At 53.5% G+C, this 14,209-nt stretch overlaps 2 protein-coding genes across 2 annotated transcripts in view; one reads left to right on the top strand and one right to left on the bottom strand.

Annotated features, from left to right (window-relative positions):
• Positions 1-223: 223 nt before the first annotated feature.
• On the top strand, positions 224-2,597 carry hpxa (hemopexin a). Its single transcript, XM_052081585.1, has 8 exons — positions 224-309; positions 525-760; positions 847-1,000; positions 1,088-1,300; positions 1,375-1,470; positions 1,599-1,729; positions 1,807-1,954; positions 2,232-2,597. The coding sequence occupies exons 2-8, from the start codon at positions 554-556 to the stop codon at positions 2,459-2,461; spliced, it is 1,179 nt and encodes a 392-aa protein (XP_051937545.1). The 5' UTR covers positions 224-309; positions 525-553; the 3' UTR covers positions 2,462-2,597.
• Positions 2,598-4,435: 1,838 nt separating this feature from the next.
• ttn.2 (titin, tandem duplicate 2) overlaps positions 4,436-14,209 on the bottom strand; it is a 174,926-nt gene continuing 165,152 nt past the window's right edge. The window contains exons 252-257 of the mRNA XM_052081957.1: positions 13,832-14,137; positions 13,368-13,750; positions 13,056-13,266; positions 6,625-12,960; positions 5,958-6,260; positions 4,436-5,746 (exon numbers count right to left, since the gene is read on the bottom strand). Of these exons, the coding sequence (XP_051937917.1) occupies positions 5,454-5,746; positions 5,958-6,260; positions 6,625-12,960; positions 13,056-13,266; positions 13,368-13,750; positions 13,832-14,137 (7,832 nt within the window). The 3' untranslated portion in view covers positions 4,436-5,453. The remainder of the gene's footprint in view (positions 5,747-5,957; positions 6,261-6,624; positions 12,961-13,055; positions 13,267-13,367; positions 13,751-13,831; positions 14,138-14,209) is intronic.

The following is a 14,209-nucleotide window of genomic DNA, read 5'->3' as shown; positions in this document are numbered from 1 at the left end:
CCAAACTTCACACAGGTTTTCCACAGGTTCCAACGGGTTCGTTCCCTCTCCGGTTTAGTGTTTTTGTGGCTCTTCCGGGCTGCCGCCAGATGGCACCAAAGGCCTAAAAGTATGCGAATGACGTCAGCTGCCGTTGGCTGGGAACAGACTTTTGGAAAGCCCAAAACCAGATTGAGCGTTTGGGGGCTTTTTGTTTGGTATATCGCGGGCACTTATCGCTTTGGCCGTCGGACGGCCTCGAGGTTGGCCATGTTGCCCAAACGGCAAGGTGACACGTCTTCCTTTTCTCCCGCAGCCACGACCATGCCGGTGAGTCTTCCGCTCCTTCTTCTTCTTCCTGTCGACCGCGTTGGCCGACGGCCCACTCAACCGAGCGAGGAGGCTCCTACACTTTCGCGAGGCCGCCGTCGCCGCCGCCTGAGCGAAAGAAGCTGGCTTGGCTGGGACAGGAGGCCGGCGGCGGCAAGGGGGGCGCCGCTCCTCCGCTCCTCCGCTCCTCGAGTGACTTGCGGTCTTGTGCTTAGACGTCCCGGACCGCTGCCACGGTGTGGAGATGGACGCGGTGACGGTGAGCGAGGAGGGGATGCCTTTCTTCTTCAAGGGCCGCTACCTGTTCAAGGGCTTCCACGGCAAGGCGGAGCTCCTCAAGGGCTCCTTCCCCGAACTGGACGACGCCGAGCATCCCCTGGGGCACCTGGACGCCGCTTTCCGCATGCACTACGACAACGCCAGCGACCACGACCACCTCTACTTCTTCGTGGTACGCGCCGGCTCACCTTTCCCCAGACGGCGGCAAACGGCGGCAAACGGCGTGACGGCCGCGCGGCGGTTTTCTTTGCCCCGCAGGGCGACAAGGTGTACGCCTACTACAAGCACAAGTTGGAGGAGGGCTTCCCCAAGCCCATCTCGGAGGTCTTCCCGGGCATCCCGGACCACCTGGACGCCGCCGTGGTGTGCCCCGAGCCGGACTGCGAGGAGAACGAAGTCATCTTCTTCAAGGGTGGGTGGCTCGGCGCCCGGCGGTCCCGACGCGTCCGTCCGTCCGTCCGTCCCCGACGTTGACGGCCTCCCGCCGGCCGCCCGACAGAACACGAGATCTACCACTTCCACGTGGGCAACCGGGCGGTGGAGCACCGAGAGTTCAAGACCATGGCCAACTGCACCTCGGCCTTCCGCTACATGGAGCACTACTACTGCTTCCACGGACACCAGTTCTCCAAGTTCGATCCCAAGACCGGAGAGGTGCACGGCCGCTACCCCAAGGAGGCCCGCGACTTCTTCATGCGCTGCTCCAACTACAGTAAGCGGCTCTCGTCCTCGCGCGCCCTCGCCGCCAAAGCCGACGCCGCTTCTGAGGCCGTGGCGCCGTTGCAGGCGAGGAAAGCGACATGGTGGAGCGAGAGAGATGCAGCCACGTTCACCTGGACGCCATCACCTCCGACGACGTGGGCAACTTGTACGCCTTCAGAGGTGAGCGAGCCCGGCAACCGGATGGGGTCCCGCCATAGATAGCCGCGAGCCGGTGTCATTCCCCGCGGCCGCCGACGATCGGGCGCCGGCGTCTCGCCCCTAAAGCCGAGCGGCCCTTCTTTGCTCAGGTCATCACTTCCTGCAGAGGGACGGCAACAACGACACGGTGAAGGCCGACACCATCGAGGCGTCCTTCAAAGAGCTTCACAGCGAGGTGGACGCCGTCTTCTCCTACGAGAACCACCTCTACATGATGAAGGTTTGGCCCGCTTCGGCGCGTCGGCTCCTCCTCGGGACCCCCGTCTGCAACCTCGCGCCGCTCTTCTTTGGCCGCAGGACAACGACCTGTACGTGTACATGGTCAGCGAGCCTCACACCTTGCTGGAAGGCTACCCCAAAACGGTCAAGGAGGTTCTGGGTCTGGAGGGTCCCATTGACGCCGCCTTCGTCTGCCAGGACGAGCACGTCGCTCACGTCATCAAAGGTGAGCTTCCCGCACACTCGCTCGCTCGCTCGTCGGACCCGCGAGGCAAAACCGCCAGATCCCGTAAAAGCCGCCCGGCGGGCGCTCCCGTCGGGGCCGTCCGTCCGTGACTCGAGGCCATTTGACAAAGCGCGAGTCGCCGCCGTTTCAAATCGCGGCGACTCTGTCGACGGCGGGCCAGCGGAAGTACCGTTCGGCCGTCGGGCTCTGACTCGGTTCGATCGTCTGGCGCCGACCCGATTCTTTCATCCTGAAGCTGGTGGCTCGGTCTTTTCAGGCGATCACATCTACGACGTGGACCTGAAGAAATCCCCTCACGAGGCCACCAACGAGCGGCCCTTGTCGGTGCTCAAAAAGGTGGACGCCGCCATGTGCGACCCTCACGGCGTGCGCGTGATCGTCGGAAATCACTTCTACCACTTCAACTCCCTGGCGCTCTTTGTGGCCGGCCGCGACGTCCCGGAGCAGCACCGGGTGTCCATGGACCTGTTCGGCTGCGACCACTGAGGGGTCGATCGTGTCTGATGAACTCAGAGGGAGTCGCCCCACCCCAAACCCCCACCCCAAATCCCCAACAAACACAAGACCGATGTGGGATTTTGTCCTATGCTGTCGTCAATAAATAAGAGCAGAAGCACGCCGCCGCTTGTCTTGCCTCCTTCATTCTCACGCCGTGACTGTCGATCATTTGCCCATAAAATTGTCGGAGGAGGCGCGCCCCCGCGTAAGATTGGATCCTTCATTTTGGCCGCTGGGGGGTTACGTGTGACAGACCACCAGAAGCGCATCAAGTTGCCCGAAGTTTCCAAATGGCATCAATAAATGCGAAGGCTCCCGCCACCCGCTGTCGCGGATCTGCAATGACTCGGCGAAAGAGAAGGCGCACCTCCGCGCGACCCCGCAAACTTTGGGGATCTCAAGTCCACTTCTGGGAGCCGCTCCCAAAGTCCCCTTTGGAGGACTTTGACTCCTTTGGCACTTCTGGTTCTGGCGCGCACGCTTGAGGGGGAGGCAGAAATCTTTTGGGGGGCGGGGCTTGGGGGGGTCTTTGCTACTTTGTCAGGGTTCGAGCGAATGACCGCGTGCGCTCTCTCGCTTGTGACCGAGCATAAACAAAAGCAAAGACGCTCCGGTCGACGCGCTTCGTTCGGCGGCCCGAAGCGCTTTGACGAGAACGGCCCACGTTCGATTTGAGGATTTAAAACGCCTTACTATACATGGTCGTTTATTTTGTCTAAAAACGCCTTACTATACATGGTCGTTTTTTTCAGCTAAAAACGCCTTACTATACATGGTCGTTTTTTTCGGCTAAAAACGCCTTACTATACATGCTCGTTTTTTTGGGTCTAAAAACGCCTTACTATACATGCTGGTTTTTTTCATCTAAAAACGCCTTACTATACATGCTCGTTTTTTTTTGGTCGTTTTCTTTAGCTAAAAACGCCTTACTATACATGGTTGTTTTTTTTCGGCCAAAAACGCCTTACTATACATGGTCGTTTTTTTCGGCTAAAAACGCCTTACTATACATGGTTGTTTTTTTTAATAGTTTTTTTCGTCTAAGAACGCCTTACTATACTATGTCGTTATTTTTCGGCCTAAAAACGCCTTACTATACTATGTCGTTATTTTTCGGCCTAAAAACGCCTTACTATACATGGTCGTTTTTTTCGGCTAAAAACGCCTTACTATACATGGTTGTTTTTTTAATCGTTTTTTTCGTCTAAGAACGCCTTACTATACATGGTCGTTTTTTTCTGCGAAAAACGCCTTACTGTACATGGTCGTTTATTTTGTCTAAAAACGCCTTACTATACATGGTCGTTTTTTTCAGCTAAAAACGCCTTACTATACATGGTCGTTTTTTTCGGCTAAAAACGCCTTACTATACATGCTCGTTTTTTTGGGTCTAAAAACGCCTTACTATACATGCTGGTTTTTTTCATCTAAAAACGCCTTACTATACATGCTCGTTTTTTTTGGTCGTTTTCTTTAGCTAAAAACGCCTTACTATACATGGTTGTTTTTTTTCGGCCAAAAACGCCTTACTATACATGGTCGTTTTTTTCGTCTCAAAACGCCTTACTATACATGCTCGTTTTTTTCGTCTCAAAACGCCTTACTATACATGGTCGTTTTTTTCAGCTAAAAACGCCTTACTATACATGGTCATTTTTTTCGGCTAAAAACGCCTTACTATACATGGTCGTTTTTTTGTGGTCGTTTTTTTCGTCTAAAAACGCCTTACTATACATGGTCGTTTTTTTCCAGCTAAAAACGCCTTGCTATACATGGTCGTTTTTTTGGTCTTTTTTTTGGTCTGAAAACGCCTTACTATACATGGTCGTTTTTCTCGGCTAAAAACACCTTACTATACATGGTCAATTATTTTGTCTAAAAACGGCTTACTATACATGGTCGTTTTTTTCGTAGAAACATGATGGTGTCCAGCGGCCGATAAAGAATGACACGCACGCTCGCTTTTCTTGCTGTGCTGACAATCACGCTTTATTCAATCAATAATGGAGGAAAAATCCCAGGAGGCTGCGAAAAAACAAACAAACACCCAAGTCGAGAGGAGGAGGGTCTCCCCGCGGGTGAGGGTCCCGAGATGCGGGAGAGCCCCACGGGGCCACCGCACGTGATGGCGTTTGGACGGAAGGCCGGGCGCTGGTCTACACACTAACACGCACGCACGCTGCAGGCCTCCTGGAGGAAGCGCCGCCTCGGGCCACCGGCGCGGCTCGCGGCCCCCGCGAGGGTGGCGGGCCGCGGGCCGGGCGCCAAAGGTCGGACGCTCAAAACTAACAAAAAAAAAAAGCAAACCAAAACGTGCTCAGGGAGTGCAGGCCGCTCGCACTGTGAGCGTGTCGTCGAAAACGGCGGTACGACATCATCCGGCGCGGCGCGAGAGCCGTTTGCGCTGCTTACGTGAGGGTTGACGCAAACAGCGCTCGGGACCTCGCGCTCGTGTGGACTGTTTTTTTTTTCTTTTTTTCGGGTGGGGTGAAGGGGGGGGTTGATTCCACCCCGCCCCCGCCCCCTCCCAAGTCTAGTGTTGAGTAAACTTCGACAGGGAGAAGCTCTACCTGCCGAGGCAATCTTAGACGTCAACGTAACGTTGAGGCACACGGTTTGGAGTTTCTGCATTTAACAGGGTATTCGCTCCGGCTGGAACTTTCTCCTGTCAAAAGCCTTTTTTGGTTTCCTTGTTTCGCTTCATATTAATCGTGACAAATCACGATGCATACATTCCTCATAACCGTCACATCCGGCTATATACATTATGTACATGTCACTGCAAAAGTGGCACCACCAAGTGGCCATAATGGAGATTGTCACGTTTGGTACAAAAAGAGTTCCTATTTACAAGTGGAGTCCGATCATAAATAAAAAGATGAGGAAAAAGGGAACGCTCGGAGTGTCATTTGCTAATGCTCATCTGTTTCTTTCTTTCTTTCTTTTTTGTTTTGTTTTGTTTGTTAATTTCTTTTCTATTTCACGCAGATCGAACGCTGATGCGAACGGTGGCCGTGTCGCATCCCAGCTCATTGGACAGCTTGAGGGTGTACGTCCCGGCGTCTTCTTCCCGCACGCCGGCGATGATGAGGGTGGTCAGGTCCTCGCCGGTCTCGATGTGGAAGCGGCCCCCCGGCGACAGCTGGATCTTTCGGCCGCCGCGGGACCACTCCATGTGGGCGGCGTCCCCCGAGAAGGCGCAGGCCACCGTCAGCACCTTGCCGGCCTCGATGCTGATGTCCTCGGGCACCGCCTCGATTCTGGGAGCGCAACCTGAAGGGGGGCCGGACGCACACACCCCCCCACGTCAATACATTTGAGCGAGCTACCGATGACTTCTAAAGCACGCATTTCGACCGGGGACGTCGCAGTTGAGTTAAGCTTTCGCAGGTGGGTGTGGAGCGCATTCCGTATGACCACCGGGACTTCACTGCGCAAAACAAGCTTGCGGTTTTATGGCAAACAAACACATGGCGAGTCCTACCGATGGCCCGGAAGGAGGATCCGGTCAGGTGCGAGCTCATTTCCGAGATGCTGCTGGTGCTCGCGGCGTACGACTCGGAAGCCATGGAGGACACGCTGGCCATAGACGAAGTCTCAAACTTCAATTCGCCCATCATGCTGCCAAAGGGTCTGGACTCCATCATGGAGGACCTCATGGCTCGCTGGGCGGAGGATGAGGACGACGAGAAAGATGAGGACGACGATTCCACGGTGCAACTTTCTCTCTTCATGGCCACGGAGGAGCTGGACAAGGACGACTCCTTGAAGCTCGACCTGGCGGAGCCTGTTGAATGTCCACGAAGACAAACGTGCATCTGAACATCCAGAGTGGCTGACAAGAGATTCCAGAATAGGAATAGGCAATTTGGCCTTCGAATAGAATTTAGACATTTTTTTCAAGAAAAAAAAATTATTATAACAACATTTTAAAAATCGAATTTTGATGAAAAAAAAAGTAAATCATGTCCTGAGATATTACCAAAAGGTTGTGCTTTGAGGCCATCTGGCAGAATTTGTGGGGGTCTAGGAACTACGTTGGAGAGCTTGGAGAACCGCGAACCAAACAGCATTCACCAAAATCTCATCGTGAGTAAGAAAGTCAAATGATCACCCATCCCTATTCGACACATTTGAGACTTGTGGCTCACCTTTAAGTGCAAAGTGCTTTTCATGGAAAGCGTTGATCTTCATGCGAATGGACTGGTAAACCTGTCCGGTGAAGGACAAGGAGGACTTTGAGACGCCTCCCTCCGACGTCATCTCACAGGTGTACTCGCCCTGGTCACCGTCGGCCAGGTCGTGGATGAAGAGACTGCAGGAACCCTCGGAGTACTGCATCTGAAAGCGGCTGCTCTTGGCAAGACGTCTCCCGTTGCAGTACCACGCCACCTCCTTGACGCTGCTCTCGCAAACACAAGATATCTTCACTGAATCTTCGCAGGCCATAGGCGCCAGCTGACTCAATACTTTTGGCGGCTTGGGGGTTGGTGAATCGACAGCTGGCGGAGACAGGACCCTTTTGGGGGACAACACGGGAGGTGTAGACTTCCTTCTGGTCGGGGATTTGACTCCCTCTGGCTCGGGGGACTTCACCCCCCTTGGTGACTTAATGCCAGACGGTTCTGGAGACTTGACGCCTCTTGGTGTTTTGATGACGGCAGGTTCTGGGGACTTGATGCCTGTAGGTGGTCTAATTTCTGCAGGCTCAGGTGATTTGCGGCCTCGCTGTGCTTTAGGTTCCTCAGCTTCTGGCGCCTTGATTGGTGGCGGTGACTTAGGTTCCGGTTCAGGAGATTTTCTACCCCTGGGAGACTTCATTCCCTCGGGTTCAGGGGATTTGATACCAGATTTGCTTGACATACCTGGTGTTTTCCCAGCAGGAGTTGGTGACTTGACACCTGGCACTGGTGACTTCACACTGGGTATTGGTGACTTCACCGAGGGCTCAGGGGACTTGACGCTAGGCGTTGGTGACATCACACTCGGTTCAGGGGACTTGATACTTGGTGCTGGTGACTTCACACTTTGTTCAGTGGACTTGATGACATGTTCCAGTGACTTCGCACTGGGACCAGGGGAAGTTACAGATGGTGGTGGCGATGTGACATAAGGATCCGGTGACTTCACACTCGGTTCACGGGACTTGACACTTGGTTCTGGTAACTTCACACTTTGTTCTGGGGACTTGATTCTATGTTCCGGTGACTTCACACTGGGATCAGGGGAAGTTACAGACGGCAGTGGCGATGTGACTGAAGGCTCCGGTGACTTCACACTCGGTTCAGGTGACTTGACACTTGGTGCTGCAGACTTTACGCTTTGTTCTGGGGACTTGATTCTACGTTCCTGTGACTTCACACCGGGACCAGGGGAAGTTACAGACGGGAGTGGCGATGTGACTGAAGGCCCCGGTGACTTCACACTCGGTTCAGGTGACTTGACACTTGGTGCTGCAGACTTTACGCTTTGTTCTGGGGACTTGATTCTACGTTCCTGTGACTTCACACCGGGACCAGGGGAAGTTACAGACGGGAGTGGCGATGTGACTGAAGGCTCCGGTGACTTCACACTCGGTTCAGGGGACTTGACACTTGGTGCTGGAGACTTCACGCTTTGTTCAGGGGACTTGATGCTATGTTCTGGTGACTTCACACTGGGACCAGGGGAAGTTACAGATGGCGGTGGCGATGTGCCTGAAGGCTCCGGTGACTTCACACTCGATTCTGGGGACTTGATGCACTTGACCGCTTTAGGAATAGGCCTGCGGATGGTCAAGGTGAAATGAGCCTCCTGGCGGCCCGCAGAGTTCTCTACGATGACTGTGTAACTGCCCTCGTCAGAGCATGTAACAGAAGAGACCTCCAGGTTGGACTTGTACTGTGTGGCGGTGACTTGGACACGGTGGGTGGAGACAATGGTTTTCCCCTGGTGCACCCAGGTCACAGAGGGCGCAGGCGCTCCGTCAATATCACAGGAGAACCGGGCTGTCTCACCCTCAGCAACGGTCAGAGACTGGGGCTTAGTGAGGAATCTGGCTGCAACAGACTGCTCCACCTTTTGGGCAGAAAGCTGCTCGGAGGCAGCAACGTACTTTGACTTAGTTTCAGCTGTCGTGTGTTTTTTAGAAAGAGCAAACCTATCAGAAGAGTAGGAGGAGGCGGATGACAAGTGTTCCGTAGAGGCGTACTTGATGGACGAGTCGTAGCGCTCAGCAGATGAGTACCTCTCAGAAGATGCCCCATACCTTTCACGAGTGATGTCTTCGCGTGTCTCGGATAACGTAGTCTTGCTTTCTTCCACCTCAAAGTGACTTTGAGATTCGTAGCCAGTCTTGAAGCGGGACGAGCGGTAGTGATCAATTCGAGTCATTTCAGGGACGAGTGATTTCGGAACTTCCTCATCCTTGCGCCGGGAAGAGAAAGTAGTATAGTCACCGCCTGCCACATCCAGGGTGGCGTAATCCGAGGCTTCTCCTCTGGCGTTGGAGCAGAAGCAGCGGTATGTGCCGCTGTCCTCCTCCTGGCAGTCCAGAATGGTGATGGTCAGAACTCCGCTCATGTTGCTAAAGATGTATTTGCTGTTGGTTTCACAGATTTCATTTCCGTTGTGGAACCACTTGACCTCGGCCTCTGGCTTGGCTTGGATGTTCAGAGTGAATTTGGTGTCCCGGCCGAGCGGCACACGGTGAGAGCGCATCCTGACGGTTACGCGGGGGCCGTGATCCAGGCTGAATGGTGACTGACTAACCACTTGATAGGTCCTCTCAGACTTCAGAGCTGCCTTTCTGGCCTCATAACGGGACATGATGTCAAAGCGGGCAGAGCGCTCAAAGCGAGAGGAGGAACGGGAGGACCTCTCAACAGACCTGATGGGGCTCGGAGACCGGGGGCGAGTTCTCTCTGGCGTTGGGGATCTCCTTTCTACGAGCTCAGTTTCCACCTCAGCCGCCGGCCTCACGCGAGATGGTCGGATCAACTCGGAGACTGGACGCATCAGCTCGATGTACGTGGGGGACAGTGAGCGCCTTCTCCTCATGAACTGGGAAACGGTACGCTTTTTCTTTGTCTCCGCCACCTCCAGAGCTTCCTGCCGTAGCTCCTGAGACCTCTCTTCACGCCGCACCGCACGCCGTTCAATTCGAACTGGACTGACTGCAGGGGAGGCAGAGAAGCCGAGCTCCAGTTCATCCTCCAGCATCATCTTCTCCTGCTCGGTCCTCCTGGCGGACAGATAGTCATCAGCGCTCATCAGCAGCTCCTCGTCACTCAAATCTCCCAAAGATCGTCTCCTAGATCTAAACGATATCTCGGATTCAGGGGATGGTGAGCGGCGGGCGGGTCTGACAATTTCGAGGTCGTCTAAAGTCATTTTGGGGATTCGCCATCTTGGCCTATACTGGTCTGTGATCCTGGGCAGCGGAATGACGTAGAACTGCTCCCACCTGGACAGGCGAATTCGTCTTTGTCGCTTTGGCACAAACCTTTCCGCACTCTCTGAAACCAGATGCTGGTCTCTCAATTTGCGATACCACTTCATGTCAGAGAGTGCGACAAAATGCTTAATAGCTTTGTTCTCATCCAGAGCTCGGCGGTCATGGACCACAGGTTCGGGAATCTCATACGGCATGAAGATCCTTCGTTCTTCTTCTAGTTTCTTGGTCTCTGATTTCACCGTTGTGATGTCATACTCGCCCTCGACGTTCTTGGTGCTGAAGGCAGGCTTGTACATCTCCGCAGCAAATTTCAGAGCCTCTTGGGCTGTCGGATTCAGAGGAGTGATCTCCTCTGTGGCGACAATCTTCTGAGCCATCCTGTTGGTACTTTCAATCTGCCTCTGTACGTGTCGGCGTTTCTCCTCCTCACTCTTGTACTCTCTTCTGGTGTATGTGAGGCGGTCCACGTTCAGGGTTGCCTGGCAACTCACAGTGCCAGCACAGTTTGTTGCAGTCACTTTGTAGATGCCAGAGTCCTCGAGCAGTGTCTCTCTGATGCACAGGACATGGTGGTCAGCATCCTCTTGAATGACAACTATCTTTGGACCCAGCTGGAGAGAATGGCCATCCTTCTCCCATTTTAGGGAAGGAGTTGGGATTCCAGACACTCTGATATCAAAGCGGACGCTATCCCCTTCCGCGCATTCAACATTGGTCAGCAGACGCTTGAATGTGGGCCTCACAGTTTCCTCTGTCACGGGGTGTGGTGTCACGGTGAGACGGGCCTTGCAGCTGTCTTCTCCATACTTGTTGTGGGCCAGGACAGAGTATTCAGCATCGTCGCTCATGTCAAGGTTGTGGATCATCAGCTGGTACAGACCCTTGTCACTCAGGAACGTGTACTTTGTGTCATCGTCTCCGGGTTTGATTCTCTCGCCGTTCTTCAACCACGTAACGCGAGGATCCGGGTGCACGGTAATGGTGACGCCAAAGCGCACATCTTCGCCAATGTAGGCGGTGCGATTGTAGAGTGGCAGCGTGAACTCCGGAGGCCTGTACAGGATTTGGGATTTGTCGACCCTCCTTCTTAGTTTCTTGATGGACCGACTGACGTAGTGCTCCCTGATGCTTCTCACCGTCGCAACAAAGAGTTCACCATAGGCGCTATCTTCACCGTCATCGCTCACCACCTTGCACCTGTAGACACCATCGTCACCCTCTTCAACATCCTTCACATATATGCTGGCCAAACCCTTGTTGTACGCGATCTCGTACTTGGAGCTCGAGTGTAACTGGCGGCTACCAAAGTACCATGTCACCTGTGTACTTTGGTCAAAGCTGGCAATGCTACAAGTGAACCGAACATGGCCACCTTCCTCAGCAGAGGCGTGCATGACTGGGCCGGCACGTAGACCGTGGTACTCGGTACCGATCTTCACTTTGCCAACAGCCAAGCCTCTCTGGTTCCTGAAGGCGCCACCGTAGGCAACGCGCGCTGCCGAGATGATCGTATCGGTCCTCTTTACTACCGAGTGGTAGTACCTTCTGTGTCTGAGTGTTCGAATGACCTTGCGGCTGACGTGCTCGATCTTCATCTTGAGCCAAGGGTGCTCCAATGCCTCGTGGGCAGTCATGCGGAGCTTCCTGTCCTTGACAAGAAGTCTGTCCACAAAGTCCATAGCCTCCATGCTGATGTCCCTAAACGCGTCACTGTCAAAGACGTACTCACAAGCGGTGATGTTCTCAATCGTTTGTGTCACAGATTCTGCAGCAAACGGGTTGAGACCACTCAGCAGCACGTAGGCCAGCACACCCACGGACCACATGTCTGTGGCTGTGGTGACCAAGTCGTGGCGGTGGACCTCGGGGGCGCAATACTCTGGTGCAGAGAAAAGAATTCTAATGTTTTCACCTGGTACCAGCAGCCGAGCCTGACCCATGTCAATGATCTTGACAAGATTGCTCTTCTTTGTGGCGTAGACAATGTTGTCTGGGCGGATATCAAAGTGGCCAAAGTTGTTGCTGTGCAAAAACCTGAGAGCGGAGCAGACCTGTCTGAGGTAGAGGACAATCTCCTGCTCCGTGAGCTCAAAGTTGCTTGTTCCAATGCGCTCAAAGATATCAACTCCGGAAATGAACTCCAAGATGAGGACAATCTCCTCCATACTTTCAAAGTATTCGTGTAGGTAGATGACGTTCTCATGCCTTGCGACATTCAAGGCCTCAATTTCCCGAAGAACCAGCTCACGGTCTGTCCCTTTGACCTTGATGAACTTGGCCATGAAGGTCTTCTTTGTTGCATTCTCCACACAACGGTAAACCAGTCCAAATTGACAACGAGCCAACTCCTCACAAATAGTGTACTTGGAGTACAGCTCCTTGAGCTTGAAGGAGTGAACCTCCTCTTTGGTGATCTCTCTGGTCTCGTCCACTTCCTCGTCATAGTTCCTGATGACAGACTTGTCCTCCTTTGTGGTGATGGGTTCCGTCGGTGCAGAGGGAGGACTCAGGCCAAACCGGTTCTCTGCAATAACGCGGAACTGATATTTTGCCTTGCCAAAGATGTTGACGACGGTGAAGCTGCAGTCGGTCGTCTGTCCAACACGAATCCACCTATCCGTAGAGGTGGCGCATTTCTCCACAACATAACTGATGATGTCACTCCCACCATCACTGGCAGGGGGCTCCCAGGTCAGTGCAACGGAGTCTCGGGACATGCCGCTGACCACCAGTCCTTTGGGAGCTTCAGGAATGTCTTCGATGCTCACCTCAATGGTCTGTTTGTCCATTCCGAACCTGTTTTTGGCAGTGATGCTATAGTAGCCCGTGTCCATCTTCTGTACTCCTTTCTGGAAGACTAGCGATGTGAAAGAGCGAGTGGTGATGATCTGGTGACATGGAGAGTTGGAGAGGATCTCCTGGCCCTTCTGCCAGGTAATTGCTGGTTCGGGCTTTCCGGAGATGGGGATCTTGATGGTTATCTGGTCGCCCCGAACAGCGTGGACTGCTCCCATTCCTTGGAGCTCCTTTGGCAGGTGAATCTTGGCAGGAACTGCAATGGCAAAGACCGCATCGCAATGCTCAGTCTCAAAACAATCACCACTGAAAGGATCATTCTGGCTAGCTCAGAGCGACTTGAATGTCTACCTTCGACTTCCAAGTTTGCTGTGGTGGAGACGGATCCTCCAGAGTTGGTCGCTCTGACTTGATAGACTGTGGCGTCGCTCTCATCAGCAGCAGCGATGACAAGCTGGTAGTAACCGCCCTTGAACTCCTGTGTTTTAATTTTGGTTCCGTCAGCCTGGATCTCCTTTCCACTTTTGTACCATTTCACCACAGGCTTGGGATGTCCCGTCACCTGCACACAGGTGGGAAAAGAATAGGAACTCATGATGACAACTGTCAGAAGTACAAGGTATGCATTGCTGTCAAACGATGTTTGGGCATAGAGAAAAGAACCTTGGTAACAAAGGTGGCGTTCGCATGGTATTTGACAGTCATGTCTCGGATCTCCTCCCTGAAGCCAGGAGCACGCAGGGACTGGTCGGACTTGGGCACGATGGGCTCTGAGATTTCGCTCCAGTCACTCTCACCGCCCAAATTCTCGCACTTTACGCGGAACTCGTACTCGAAGCCCTCAATCAGGCCTGTAACCTCGAAGCTCGTCTCCACAATCTTCTTAGTGGTGACTGACATCCACTTGTTCTGCTTCTTCTCACGCTTCTCCAGATAGTAGGCGGACACTTTAGCTCCGCCGTCACTGATTGGCGGCTTCCAGCAGACAACACATGAGTCCTCGGTGGAGCTCATGATGAAGGGTTGCTGTGGTATGGCAGGTTTTTCTGAACAAATAAAGCACCATGAGATGGTCAAAGCTAAAATCAAATGAAGATAAGTTCCTTGTTTGGGTGTGCGCGACTCACCGAATGGACTCTTGATGATGACCACCGAGGGGATCTCCAGAGACTCGCTGACACCATACTGATTCTGAGCAGAAACTCGGAAGTAGTAACCGGCACTCTCCACAAGGTTGGGTATGCGGCACGTGGTTCCAGAGATAGAGGACGACACGAGGTTCCACACTTCTCCCTCCTTGGCCATGCGTTTCTCCACAATGTAGTTGGTGATCATGGCGCCACCGTCGTCTTTGGGAGCCTTCCAGCTGATAATGACGGAGCTCTTCAGTAGAGCTTCGACCACCACTGGGCCCTCGGGGATACATGGCTTATCTGGGAATATCAAAACAGGCCGTTTTAGAGTCGCGGCAATGAAATTGTATCTTTTAACCCTCTTCAAATCTT

Source organism: Hippocampus zosterae, chromosome 12 (assembly GCF_025434085.1).
Source record: "Hippocampus zosterae strain Florida chromosome 12, ASM2543408v3, whole genome shotgun sequence".
NCBI classification, from domain to species: Eukaryota; Metazoa; Chordata; class Actinopteri; order Syngnathiformes; family Syngnathidae; genus Hippocampus; species Hippocampus zosterae.
This window is presented reverse-complemented; position numbering and strand designations above follow the sequence as displayed.